The sequence below is a fragment of the Microtus oregoni genome, unplaced genomic scaffold, assembly GCF_018167655.1.
Source record: "Microtus oregoni isolate MIOR12 unplaced genomic scaffold, Mior012 000031F_ref0000149, whole genome shotgun sequence".
Taxonomy (NCBI): domain Eukaryota; kingdom Metazoa; phylum Chordata; class Mammalia; order Rodentia; family Cricetidae; genus Microtus; species Microtus oregoni.
In genome coordinates, this window is record NW_024543090.1 from 27,351,395 (window position 1) to 27,365,425 (window position 14,031).

At 39.0% G+C, this 14,031-nt stretch overlaps 2 protein-coding genes across 2 annotated transcripts in view; one reads left to right on the forward strand and one right to left on the reverse strand.

The window, feature by feature from the left end:
- Positions 1-14,031, reverse strand: part of Fam227b (family with sequence similarity 227 member B) — a 157,055-nt gene that overhangs the window by 89,896 nt on the left and 53,128 nt on the right. The gene's annotated exons all lie outside the window — the stretch shown is intronic.
- The window catches only part of Fgf7 (fibroblast growth factor 7), a 55,907-nt gene that overhangs the window by 39,727 nt on the left and 2,149 nt on the right, over positions 1-14,031 (forward strand). Inside the window, exon 3 of the mRNA XM_041678871.1 lies at positions 13,214-13,317. Coding sequence (XP_041534805.1) covers positions 13,214-13,317 — 104 coding nt within the window. The remainder of the gene's footprint in view (positions 1-13,213; positions 13,318-14,031) is intronic.

A 14,031-nucleotide genomic window follows, 5' to 3' on the forward strand; every position in this document is an offset into this window, starting at 1 on the left:
ATGGGGTTATGTATCCACATTGTTTGTTTGCAATGATTTACAACAAAGATTTGTATTTAGCAGATGTGGAGCATCTACACGGGCAGACAAATCATTCTTTCTGAAGTGGGAGAACCGCCTGTGATTTCAGAGTAAACAAGGCGCCCCTACCTTCCTTGCTTTAAGGGAGAAAGGGCCAGGGAACTGGCCTAGAAAGGCCAGTCTGGAAATACAGACCATCCATCAGAATATGCTACTGGATAAATCTCACCTATTTACTGTACAGCCAAATAATTTGCTTCCTACTTCAGGCACAGCTGGAGTCTGCCGAGAACAAGCTCCAGTTGTTGCCAACAGAAGCAGTGACGTCACAGCACCACACAGATGCACTTTCTAAAGAGCCAGGCCTTTCTCTCATTTTCTTATTAAGTCTCTCAATGAATAAAGGGATTATTTTTAGCCAATCTGACAAGTTATCTGAGGTTTTTTGAGATCACTGAAATAAATCTAGGACTGAACATCAATTCCCAGGGGTGACAGTGTGGAGCTGGTCCCCGTGCCATAGATCACTTGGTGTGTTCCAAGGTTCCTCAAAGTCTAATGATGCAGATCCGGGGTTAACATTATCCATCACATGCATCCAGTGTGTTAGCATACAGCTGTGGGCTCTATGGCAAAAGAAAGAATTGGGAAGGTGTCCTCTCTAGTCTGATGGAGACCTTTGTGTCATCGACCCCTCTAAGCGGAAGTTGAGGAAGGTGGACTGGCTTCTCCAGTGTGGACACCGGCAAGGTCTCTCCAGGCAGCAAAGTCAGGGAGGCTACACATCTTCCCAAGGTTAGGCCCTGATAGGACCTCACAGAGAGCAGACACTGTTCAGTCTTGACTTATTTTAATCTATTTACTCATAATCACAAGTTTGTTTAAGTTGCTGTAACTTTTGAGGAAATCACCTTTAAATAGTAGGTGCACCAGAAGACCCTAAAAACGGTCTGCTCTTGAGTGGAAGTAGCACATAATTGTGGCACTGAGAAAAAACTCGGCTCGTGACAGAATTTCCTAAGAAAAGAAATGACCCAAACCATCTTAAGAACAAATGTAAAACTGAAACGAATTTAAAATGGCACTCCAGCATTTATTTCCTTATAAGTAACTTCTCTCCAGTGGAAAATATGAGAGCGGCCATGCTTTCAAATGCACTCGCTTTGAAGAATTCCTTTTTGGCTAGAGATAAGTAATCATCGAATACTGTCAATATGAAATACTACTTCTTCGAGGGACATTCGAAGCTAAAGATAATCTTATTTCCTTTTTTTTATTATTGATTTTTATTTTATTTTATTTTGGTTTTTCGAGACAGGGTTTCTCTGTGGCTTTGGAGCCTGTCCTGGAACTCGCTCTGTAGACCAGGCTGGTCTCGAACTCACAGAGATCCACCTGCCTCTGCCTCCCGAGTGCTGGGATTAAAGGTGTGCGCCACCATTTTTCTTTGCTCCCCTCCCTGCCTCTCCCCTCCCCACTTCATCCCTACTCCAAGGTCCCCATGCTCCCAATTTACTCAGGAGATCTCATCTTTTTCTACTTTCTACTTCCCATGTAGATTAGATCTATGTAAGTCTCTCTTAGTGTCCTCATTGTTGTCTAAATTCTCTGGGATTGAGGTTTGTAGGCTGGTTTTCTTTGTTTTATGTTTAAAAACCACCTATGAGTGAGTACATGTGATAATTGTCTTTCTGTATCTGGGTTACCTCACTCAAAATAATGTTTTCTAGCTTCATCCATTTTCCTGCAAAATTCAAGATGTCATTTTTTTTCTGCTGTGTAGTACTCCATTGTGTAAATGTACCACATTTTCCTTATCCATTCTTCAGTCGAGGGGCATTTAGGTTGTTTCCGGGTTCTGGCTATGACAAACAAAGCTGCTATGAACATAGCTGAGCACATGTCTTTGCGGCACGACTGAGCATCCTTTGGATATATGCCCCAAAGTGGTATTACCATTTCTATGAGAAGGGTACAGGAATTACCTCAGTTAAATGATCAGACTATTTCATAGTCAAGTCTAATACATTATATGTGTGTACCATTATTACTACTGTGAAATTAGGGTGAGAAACAACTTAAACTTCTCATGGTGAAATCATTTTTCTTTCCTTTATAGTAAAGAATGGCTTTCTTTAGTTATCAAGGTCATAGCAATGGCTTACAGGTTATTAGGCACCACAAGTAACTCATAAATCACTTAAATACTTTGATTTTTTAAAATAAAAAGGCAAAGTAGATGAGACCTCATCTGTAATAACCCTTGGCACCCTAGAAAAAAAAATCATCTTTGCCAGCCAGTGGTGGCACATGCCTTTAATCCTAGCACTCGGGAGGCTGAGGCAGGTGGATCTCTATGAGTTCGAGGCCAGCCTGGTCTACAGGGCGAGTTCCGGGGACAGTCTGAAAGCTACACAGAAAAACCTTGTCTTAAAAAACCAAAAACCAAAAATCATCTTCTCTACCCAAACACTGGTCATAACTAAGTTGTCCCTTTAAAGTGTGTGAAGGGGACACGGATGTGTCTGAATGTGAGAGAAATCTATTGCTGTCTGCACCATCCTTAGTGGTACTAGGGAGTTACAACAGCTCATTCAAAATAAACAGTGATGGTAAGGAGAGAACAGAGAGGCGTGTGTTTGCACCGAACCGTGGGAGTGTTCACTTGCAGAGTGGCAGTTAGGAATTCCATGTTGGATATAGCTGAAGACAGTAAAGGAAAATAGGAAGCAGGAAAACTGGGGAAATTTGAAAATCTTAGAAATATGATGCAAACGCGACAAATGATTCTAGGTTAGAGAAAGAAATGAGATTAGATTACGTGTGAGGATTTCCTAAGTGACATTCACATACAATTCTCTTACAATTGGGAAGAATGAATAAACACTAAATCCTTTAAAATAAGAAATAGCAACACAATTGTATTTTAAAAAGTGGGATGGTCCTCTGAAAGGTTTTGGATTATGCATATTTCTTTTTTATTACTCCAAACAATTCCTTTAGTCCTGTGTTGTAGCTGAGAATTGATTGTAGATTTAGACCACAAAGTGAATTTAGGAATAGGATCCAAAAAAACCTCTATCGTTATCTTCAATAAAATCTCCAACTCAGCCAAACAAACAATGTAAAAATTTGAAGTTATGTCTCACATGAGAACATGCAGAAGAGGGGGCACAAAGAGCATAAGAGCTGGATGGTGTGGAGGAGAATAGGGTCTTGTCGTGACAAAGTCATGGCACTCAGAAACCTGCAGCCCCTGCGAGTTCCATAAGATCTGACAAGGCTCAACCCCAAAGCATCCAGTCCCTGACTAAGGAGGTGCTCATGGGGCCCAGCAATGCCCAGGGTAGCTAACGGCAGATAAGGGCAGTGGGAAGGAAGGAAGAAAGTCACTGTCTTCAGGGAAGTAAGCAGTGAGTTTTCAGTCAGCCTATGGTGGCTCTACACCCATGCCCATATAGGCAGCTCTCAACTAAGCTGAGCCTATTGAGTCATAAACAAAACAAAACGAAAAGACATGAGCTTGAGATGGGGACTTGATAGAAAGAGGGGTCTGGTGAGGGTGGGAGGAGATATGACCAGAACGTGTGAAACTGTAGAAGAAAAAATTTTGAAAACTCCTCTAACTCAGCATCACTCATACGCTAGTGAAAATATCACCACCACCCCCTTAACTTTTCTTACATTCATCTTCAAAATGACTAGGACTTGAATAATTCATAGCTTTAATGCCTTATGCTTTTATCCTTGGCTATCCATTGGGCATGGGAAGTTGAGAGAATGGGCATAGCAGGAGGAATGAATTAATGAGACGATACAGGTGTCGGTAGGATATGTGCACTCTCCTGTTTGCTGAAAGCAGCTCGATTAGACACAGGGGGATGCTCTTGTGGATGTACCACAGTCTAGCAGACGACTGACGCATGGGAACAGTGAGAACCTGGAACCCACCAGGGCAAGTGTGGACGAGTGTCTGCCTAGATGTATATGCTTGGGTACCACATGTATGTATGATGCTTCAGAGGCCAAAGGAGGGTGTTGTGAATTCTGGACCTGGAGTTTCAGCCAGTTGTGAGCTGCCATGGAGGTGTAGGGAATTGAACCTAGGTCCCCTGGAAGAACAGCCAGCGCGCTTAATTGCTGAGTCCACTGTCCAGCCCTTTCATAATATTCTTTATGAATGAAGTTCTAGGTATTTTGCAACATCAAAATAAGCTAGTGAGTTTCTGATTCTAAAACAACATCATCTTAGGTTGAAAGAAAAATTCAACCCACCAGTCAGTTCTTAATCTTCTATTTTTCTAGTTTAGAAAGTAATGGTTTGAGTGTTTCCACAAACATCAAGTATGGGTTTCTGGCAAACAGAGAGATGAGATAAATCTGTTTCAGACTTACTCGTTATTTCATCATTTAGTCAAGACATGATGACTTTCACTATTTTATAAATAGGTCCTTTCACTGTCATGTGCAGTTAAATTTGACCGTTGGCTAGCAGCATTCTCAGTTATATATAAACTAATAGGCGCAAAACAACTTTACGACTCATCTTTAAAGTTTGTATTGCAATATATTTGATGATGCACGATTCACTTGTAGATACTCTTCATGCCAGCAAAGTCTCTGCCTAGAATGAAGGCTGGCCATGAGCAGGACATGATTATTTCTTTTTTTCCAGGTAATTCTGTAATTTTATTGTACTAATTTCCATGAATTTTTATTGTATTCTCTTGATAACCATAAAAAGAAATGGCCATGTATTAATAAAAATGAATTAAGACATGATTATTTCTTAAATAACTTTGTGTGACTGTCGTACGGCAGCCAGCATTGTTGTGGGGGAAGTAAAACAGCTCTCTAATCTTCAGTGTTTTATTTGGGGATCATTGCTTGCAAAGACCAGGGTAAAACCATATTGCTGTCTTATCATTTTGAAACTAAACTGCAAGAATAACTGACCTAGTTTTTAAAGCATATGAGCATGTTACTCAGATCAGAGAGATATATTTTGTCAACTTTGGTATGATGACATTCATATTTTAATTTGCATTTATATAATTAACTTTTATTTGTGTTCAATCCGTAGGAAGTATGTTGGGATCATGAGTTTTACAATGTTAAAGGAAATTAAATTTTTCTTTATGTACAAAATAAAACCTACTATATTTAAACAGATTTTACAATATAACCTTGAAAGAAGTACTTTTATTAAAACATTCTTCAAGGGCACACTTTTTTTTTTTTTGAGACAGGGTTTCACTGTAGTTTTAGAACCTGTCCTGGAACTAGCTCTTGTAGATGAGGCTGGCCTTGAACTCACAGAGATCTGCCTGTCTCTGCCTCCCAAGTGCTGGGATTAAAGGCATGTGCCACCACCACCCAGCTCACACTTTTTACTATACCCCAAATTCTGAAATAATGAAGCAATTAATGAATAAGAAGAAAGAGAGTGTTTGTGTGCTAGTATGAAATAAGCTAACGGCCCATGACTGGGAGAACCATGAACAATAGGCTCTCTGTCTCAATCTAAGTTTTGCTAAAATGTTGGTTTGAAGCAAATAATCTAGCGGGTGAACAATGTCCGAGCCATTCTGGATGAGGAAAAGCAAAGGAAATGCTGGAAAGTGGTGAGCATGGCCAATGGCTTCACTTCTAGGAAAGGCTCTATGGAAGAGTCGACTCACTAGATATACAATACCTGGAACCAGAGCTGCTTATAAGAACCGGTAGCTTACAGCTAGTGAGTGTGGGCACTCAGCTACATGGTAAGTGAATCAATGAGACAAAACAATCCCGAGAGAGAGCAACTATTGAGAGAGCCTCACCTATAAAGAAGGGAATGAAAATATCCAACAAATAATGCTAAAGAAATGAGATAGGTATTTGTAAAAATAAAATATCAGCTTAGGGTCAAGTCTGACCTTACACATTCAAAATATTTCCAGCTCACTTTAAGAAAATTTGAATTCCTGTTTGAAATTCAAAACATAAAAATAAACACTAAAAACTAGAATAAAATATATTTCAGGTAGTGGGATGAAAATGACTTTCAAGAAAAAAAACAATATAAGTTGTCAAAAGCAATAGTTACATGTTATTAAGTAAAGCTAATCTTTAAAAAATGAAGTGAGGACTTTGCCATGTTGCCTAGGTTACCCTCAAATTTGTGATTTTCCTGCCTCAGCCTTCCAAGCAACTGGGATCACGGTCAAGTGTCCTCCCTCTTAGCTAAGAGAGCAATAGTTGTCAAGTGAACTCATACAAGGAAGGACACCAGGCTGGCGAAGCAGCAGCAGTCACACTAGGACAAGAGAGGAAGCGCTAAAGGACATGCTGCAGTTACGACTGTCACAGCATTCTTAAACCTGACACTGCTGTGTATCAGTGGTCTGGACAAGAGCAGGCCAGTTAAATGTGGAACGGGTGAAAAGAAAGTTAAACCACTTTCTAGTGAAGGGTTTAGGGAAGGGTGAGAACGCTGCATCATCTGGGAAGGGACACTATTCATTTGGCCCCTGGACACTGATCCTGGAGTCTATAAAAATTACAAGTACTTAGAAATACATTTAGAACTTTAAAATTCAGATATTTGCATTAAAATGTAAAAATATGCTTAGCAAATACTTAGCATATAAAATATCACACTAGCTTCACTATTTACTAAATATAATTTTAACAACATTTGAAGACAATTTGGTATTTTTCACTTTGTAAGAGTTCTCAAGAATGCAAAATGTCTGTAAAATGTATAGCAAAGGGCAAGTTCAGAGACTTATTTTAGAAAAATTTCAAAAGAAAGATTGCACAAAACCTTGAAATAATTCTCAAGTGTTTCTCTTGAGTAATACTCACATATTTAATATGATTCACTGTGTAATACAGTCTTGGGAAATGGTATCTGGAATCCACGAGACTCCTAAAGCATCCCTGATTAAGGGAATACATTTAAAGGAGGATTTCTATAACCAAAAAGCAAAGGGAAGAGGGGCTGCAGATGACTCGGGAGGCAGGAGGTGACTGAGTTGAGTCAACTGCTCTTTGAAGGTAATTTATTCTTCAAATTTACAACAGCAAATAAAGCGCATGCAAGACACGGCACAAATGTCACACTGACACAGGATTCTAATGTCAAAAAGGACACTTGTTCCAAAAAATTCTTTGCTGTCTTTGTAATTGTGGCCATGCTTAAAACAAACAAGCAACAAGCCACAGATACAGAAAAACTATAGCTTATCAATAGCTGTATTCTTTAATTAAAGCCACCGAATACCAATCAAGTAGTTAGCCTGATCAAACAAAAACTGTATCCCGCAGTTTACTCTTTGGACATGTAATTTACCATTTGAAACTCAAGAGTTTGAAATGCATTAAGAAAGTCTCCGGGTGTTTAGAAGCACACTGACTATTTCTGTATACATGTGCATGAACTTTCTATTTATAAACCCATGTTCACTAGGGTCATAAACTGGCCAGAGATATTCATAGCACAAATATTTGAGACTTACAACAGACAGTGAAATTGCAACAAAAACCTCCAGGAGAAATGTGGGTTTAGGAAGACTGGTTTCAAACAGGATTTTAGTTTTGATAACCACTTTACACTCTAAAATCTAGACCAGCAAGGAAATGCGGTGTGAGTAGGCTATAACTATAGAAATTTAAGGCATAGAAATTTAAGCTGAGGCATTTTGAAAAGAATTCAATAATTTAAAAAAATGTTCACAGTAACTTTTGTTTGTCAAAATGACACTAGTGACACTATAGCAAGGCACGCTCGTTTCAGCCCCCTACCTGCCTCTCACATACAACTAGTTTTCCTCCAGTGCATCTCCAGCCTGACAATATTCTTTTTTAAACACATATTTTATGACATTTACCTATTTATCTGTGTATTTGGCATGGGGGCAAGTGTGCAGAGGCTGTGGCTGGTGGCCAGAGGGCATGCTGGGAGTTGGTTCTCTCTTTCCACCTTGGGAAGAATGTCAGCATCTGTCTTGCCTAAGCCAACTCACCCACCCCAGACTGACACTTCCAAAAATGAAAGGAGAAGGAACTCTTGCTGTTTTCAAATTCAAGTTCAAATTCTTTCAGTTTGTATTCAATGCTATTATTTATACTTCTTAGTCTAGGTAACTCTTAACTCCAATCTTATGAAAATGACATTTGAATCTTTGCTTTCATGACTTTGCATGTACTGAGTGTTCAACTGCATTGTTTTCTTCTTGTCTACACATTAGCCTTATCCATCAGTTAAGATTTGATTTAAATGTGATCACTATTCAGATCCTATGATCCTTCTTCACCATGGATAACATTTCTTGGCTTTTAATTCCTATCAAATTGATTTTTCCATTCCATGAATTTAAGCAATTGGCATATATTGCTGGGTATCACTTATCTTTGCCTGCAGAAAGAGAAAATCTGAACTGAAATTTGATAGTCACTCTATTAATACCAAAGTATTTCAATGACTGCATAATTAATGTCATGGTTCAAGTTTCTAAAATATTATTGACTCTCACGTTTCACCCCAACACTTAAGAGACAAGCACACTTATGAGTGGAATAGTGGTCTTCTCACACATAGAGAGTTGGTGCCTTCTACACTTACCAATGTGCATTTGCTTCATAAGTACTCAGAGCTGTTTATGTGTTACAAAAGAAACAATTCATTTGATAAGCAGATCTTAATCTATCATCCAAGACAATATTCATAACAAACCCCATATGCACTATGTACTTGGAACAAGAACAAATACTTAAGATCTTCATATAAGTAGTCTCTTTACAGTCTGTCATTGTATACAATTAATGAAATTTTTGAGTACAACTTTAAAAAATTAAAATTGCAATTTAAAAACTTATATTTTTCAGTCAATTATAGAATTGCAGACAACTTGAGCAGCGAGCAGAGGTATCATGGTTCCACTATTTTAATGTCTTGGAATGGTGTATATTTCCTCCCACCAATATTTAAATACATGTTGTTAGTTTGTTGTCCTGTGCAATGCCAGGAATTCTGACAAATGCAAAATAAAATGTATCTGCCATTACAGCCCTGTACAACAGTCCACTGATTAAAAATCCCCTGCTTTCATACGTCATGCTCATGTAAGTTTTTTCCATGTCTTTTTGTGGCTTGCTACTGAGTTCTAAAGACACTTAAATAACATTCCGGATAATGGATGTAGCAGTCTGGCTATTCATTTCTCTCTTGAACACCTTGGTTGTCTCTCCTTTCTAGCTCTTACATGTAACACTGCTTTAAACCTTCATGCTCCGATTTCTGTGTGAACATGTCTTCTACTCAATAGGGTAAGTGCCTTGGCACAAGGCTTCTCTGTCTTCCGTTCCTAAGAAAAGGCCAAAGTGTCTTCCAAGTTGACTGCACGTTGTGTTCCTAATACCTAGGAGGAGTCTGGGCTGTGTTCCATCTTTGCCAATGTGCCCTGGGCTGTCGGGCTTTGTCATGCTAATGGCTGTGAGGGGGACCTCAATGTTGTTTTCATTCTCTAGTGACAGGATATGGCACCTTTCCCATTCATCTGCTACCATTTCTTCAGATAGCTTATCTACTTTTAGTAATGTTTATTATTATATTTTTAAAGTTCTTGGTTCTTTTAAAGATAATGGATATAATTTTAAAAACATGAATTTATGTCATAGAATTTATTATCAAATTAATTCTAAACCTTTAAATGTTATATATTCAGCCATTAAGATATTTCTCACTCAACACAATCTTGGCAGAATATTCTAAAAGTTAATTATTTAACATTAGAATTGTTTTTGTTTCTTTCTTTTTAGTTCTTAGTTTTAATGTGTGCAAGAAGGTATACTTGATCAAAGACAAAATTAAATGTTCTGATTAGTCTAACAAACCACTTTTTTATCTCCAAAATGTGTATTATTCCTCCATATTTATATGTTCTCCCCTCAAAACTTTTAAAACAGTATAATTCTTAAGAGAATCTTAGGAAATAAATATTAATATGCTGGGATGGGGCAGGTTTCCATATGGTTATTGAAAATAATTTTGAAAAGGGAAGTTAAAGTATTCTTAATCATGAAGCTATTGATAATAGAAACAGAGAACTAGTATCAATATTGAGAAAACAAGATTAAGGGAATATTCATAATTCTGCAAGTAGATAGGTACTGGGAGAATTTTGTTTAACAATTTATTTCAAGGTCTCCACCTCTGTTTCCAAGTGTGGCACAAGATTAAACGAGCAAAAAAGGCTTGATAAGTCCATGAATAGTTGAATTCTGGAAATAGAAAAGGCCTTACTGACTGTCCCCTGGTGCATAAGCTAGACACCCTAAATGATGACCCATGCTGTTGCTGAAGGTGTTGGCTAGACATGTGGTGCATTATATACTAACTTTCATGTTCTCGCTCTCTGTCCCTTTCTTTTCTTCCCCTCCCTCCTTCCCCCCCCACTTTCTCTCTCTCAGTTTTTGAGCTCTTTCCTATGTTAAAGGTTTGATGCTTCACCACCTCAGCGGAGATAAATGAGTAAACTCTTAACAGAAACAGAGATTCACAGAAAGATGCCATCTTGTATTTTCCTTATTGGAAGCAGTATAAATTCTTTATTTATTGTATATTACAAGGTCAAAAACAATTTAGTTATTTTGACAGATAAATTATTATTTGTAAGTTATATATTCTTATATTTTTGAGAATCTTCTCCACTCTTATTTTGGGATGGAGACAAAATTCTATAGGTTTACATAGTTAATAATTCTACAGATTTTTGTAGATATTGAGAGGAACATCATTCCTACTCTGCATGTGAACAAAAAAGTGACAGTGTTAATATTTTTATTCCCTGAGTTTTTTTATTTCAAAAAAGGGCAAAGCAGACAGGGTGGAGCAGAATAAATGATCAGGGTTGATGTCTGACCATACCTCCTAGTGCTATCTCACCAAATGGCTTTTAGATATGTTCATTTCCCGAGATGTAAAATTCTTTTTACTGTCACACAATTGAAAATACAGCAACATGGTCATTTAAAGTATATTGTCGCCCCATTTCAAGCTAAAATCCTTCCAATTCTTCATTGCGTCTCTTTAATCCTAATATGGGGAAGAATAAGATCAACAGTGTCTATCACCAATTCGTGTCAAAGGGCAGCAACCACAACTACAGTGGACAAGGGATGGATAGTCAGGGGATAGAGGAGCTTTTGGGGACAACCAATACGACTGGCCCTAAAAGGCAAGGAGTTCACATACCACAGGACCAATAACTTTCACTCAGCAGCTGGGTTTTGTGGACAAATGTCCCATGAAGGAACACCCTGCAAACATCACAGAGGCATCCTCTAATCCTAACTGATCATGAATGCCGAACTCCAGGCTCTGGATCAGTACTCGCGTCTCTCAGACAATACAACATTTGGAAAACAGGAAAATGGTGCACACTTTTCACGGTGCTAAGGTCTTCAGAACCCAGCTTTAAGAGATTCTTAAATGCTGCTCTGAAGGTATTGCAAGTGTGGTGCGGTCATTGCCGTCTTCAGTGTTCCTCACAGCAGGAGTAGCAGTTTAACCCAAGGGATTCTGCTGGTGCTGCATGGCTTCCCTTGATGTCTTCTTTAGAGAAAACCATAAGAGCCTGAGGCAGGTGCTTGTCTCTGAACTGAGCCAGGCATGACAGGAGCTCTCAGGGAAGATTTGCTGCATGCTGTGTGACTGCATCAGCGTCAGCATCATCACCTGTCACGAACTTGTCAGGGATGTGTAAAATTTCCAGAGCCTCTTCAGGCCAGTGTTCTCCAAAAAGTGCTCTTCTCTGTTAAGTAAGATGTTTCTGCGGAGTGTTTGCTGTTTGAGTTCATAAAGCAGAATTGTGTTCTGAATTTCCCTAAATTTACAGGATTTTGTGCATTCCACAGTGCTTCACAAAACCACAAAATATATATCCCTTTGCTCTTGTGTCAGACTCCAGCTATCAGACATGCAGTTGGACTAGGTGCATCTGACTATTGCTGAGTATGGCATATTGGAAAGGGGCTTCTGTTCACATAGAAGACAAGTACTGACTAGGCTAGTTTTAGGATCACACACTTCTCCTCCCCCAACTCCTCCTGGCTCTTCCCCACTGCCCTAACTCCATGTTCTTCCTCTCTTTTAGAAACAGACAAATAAAAACAATCAAAACCTCCATGAAACACACACACACACACACTCCTCCACAAAAAGATATACAAGAAAAATACCAATAAGACAAAAAGAAAATACCCAAACCAAGCAAAACAAGACAAAACATCTACAAAAATACCACTGAGTTAGTTTTGTGTTGGCCAATTAATTAGTTACTCATGGGCATGGGGCCTGCCCTAGAGAGTGGTTTGTTTGCTTAGTGACACTCTACTGGAGAATCTTTTCTTTGGCAGTGTGTATCAGTTGCGGACAGGTAACGGTAGGAGCCCCCGTTTACTTCTCTCTCTCAGTTGCTGGAAATCCACGTGGCTTGCCAGTGCAGGCCCTGTGCATGCTGCCACCGTCTCCGTGAGTCCGTGAGTGCATCCGTCCTGCTGCGTCTGAAGACACTGTTTCCTTGCAGTCATCCGTCCCCCTCCACCTCTTAACAATATTTCTGCCTTCTCTTCTGCATAGGTCCCTGAGCCATGAGGGTGGGGGGTAGGTGAAGACATTCCATTTAGGATTGCACAGTCTCCCTCTGTACACTGGCCAGTTGTGGGTCTCTGTGTTAATTCCCATGTACTATAAGCAGTTTCTCTGATGATGGCTGAGCAAGGCACTGATCCTCTATCATATCATATACAAAAACCAAGATTATCTGAATAACATTGATTTTATAAAATAGGCGGACTCCTTACTTCTCTGTATTTCAGCATCCTCCTCAGGGAAGTAGGTGTGGCAAGGATGCCTGCCCACAGTGTGTGGTGATGACTGGACACATCCATACATGGGAGGGAGCGGTTCTTTCAGGGTGTGAATCCAGCAAATATTAACTGCTTTGTCACTACAGTATATTAGAAGTGTAGGTCTGGAGGAATAATGTAACTATTTCTCTGCATGCAGATAGCCTTGCTGCGCAACAAAACGTCATCAGTTCGCACGCCGATGTTTAATGAGTTCTCTGGTGTTTGTGGCTGCGTGTTCGGGGAAAAGGTCTCAAGAACAGTGGGTAATCATATACGCTTCTGTGATTCCTTGCAGACATCATGGAAATCAGGACTGTGGCAGTCGGAATCGTGGCAATCAAAGGGGTGGAAAGTGAATACTATCTTGCAATGAATAAAGAAGGAAAACTCTACGCAAAGGTATTAATAATTGATAACTTAGTTATTATTCAAATTATCTTTGTCAAAAATATGTGCCTTTCTGTATTTTGTAATTAATTTCTTCCATTTTTACAAGTTGGATATTCCATTAAAACATTTTGTTTTTAACCCAGCATTGAGGCAAACTATTTTCTGTATGATCTTAGATTGCTTAGGCTCTCTGGATAATAGATTCTTCATCTGTGAGATGACTTGGAATGACTGGTCTCTAGGTTCCTTTCTATGTAAACCCCCATGTGCACTTTAGATACTTGAAGCCTAAAATTTCCATCTGTGAGTATTAAAGCTCTTTGTGTTAGACTCCATCTGATTTGCACATTGCTGACACTGAAAATTCTTGGGGAAAAATTTTGAAGTGTTCAGTTCATTTATCAACATCAGCCTCCCAATCATGGGCTTTGAACTGTAAGCATTCACATAGTTTCCACTTTATGATGATGTGAAATATTTGACAGTTCAATCCATTAATATAAAGCAAAATTCACTTCCGTTGTCTTCTTGAAGTACTGCATGGTGCCCATTCAGGCAAACTACAGAACAGGGGCTTAAACGAAGATTTGGCTCCTTGGATGAACAAACTGGCTACCTTTTTACTTTTGTTTACAATTGAGGGCAACATGGTAGAAAGTGAAATAAAGGTTATCAAACAGTTCCTCACCTGCAGGAGGTGGCGGCTACACCCTTTACACTAAA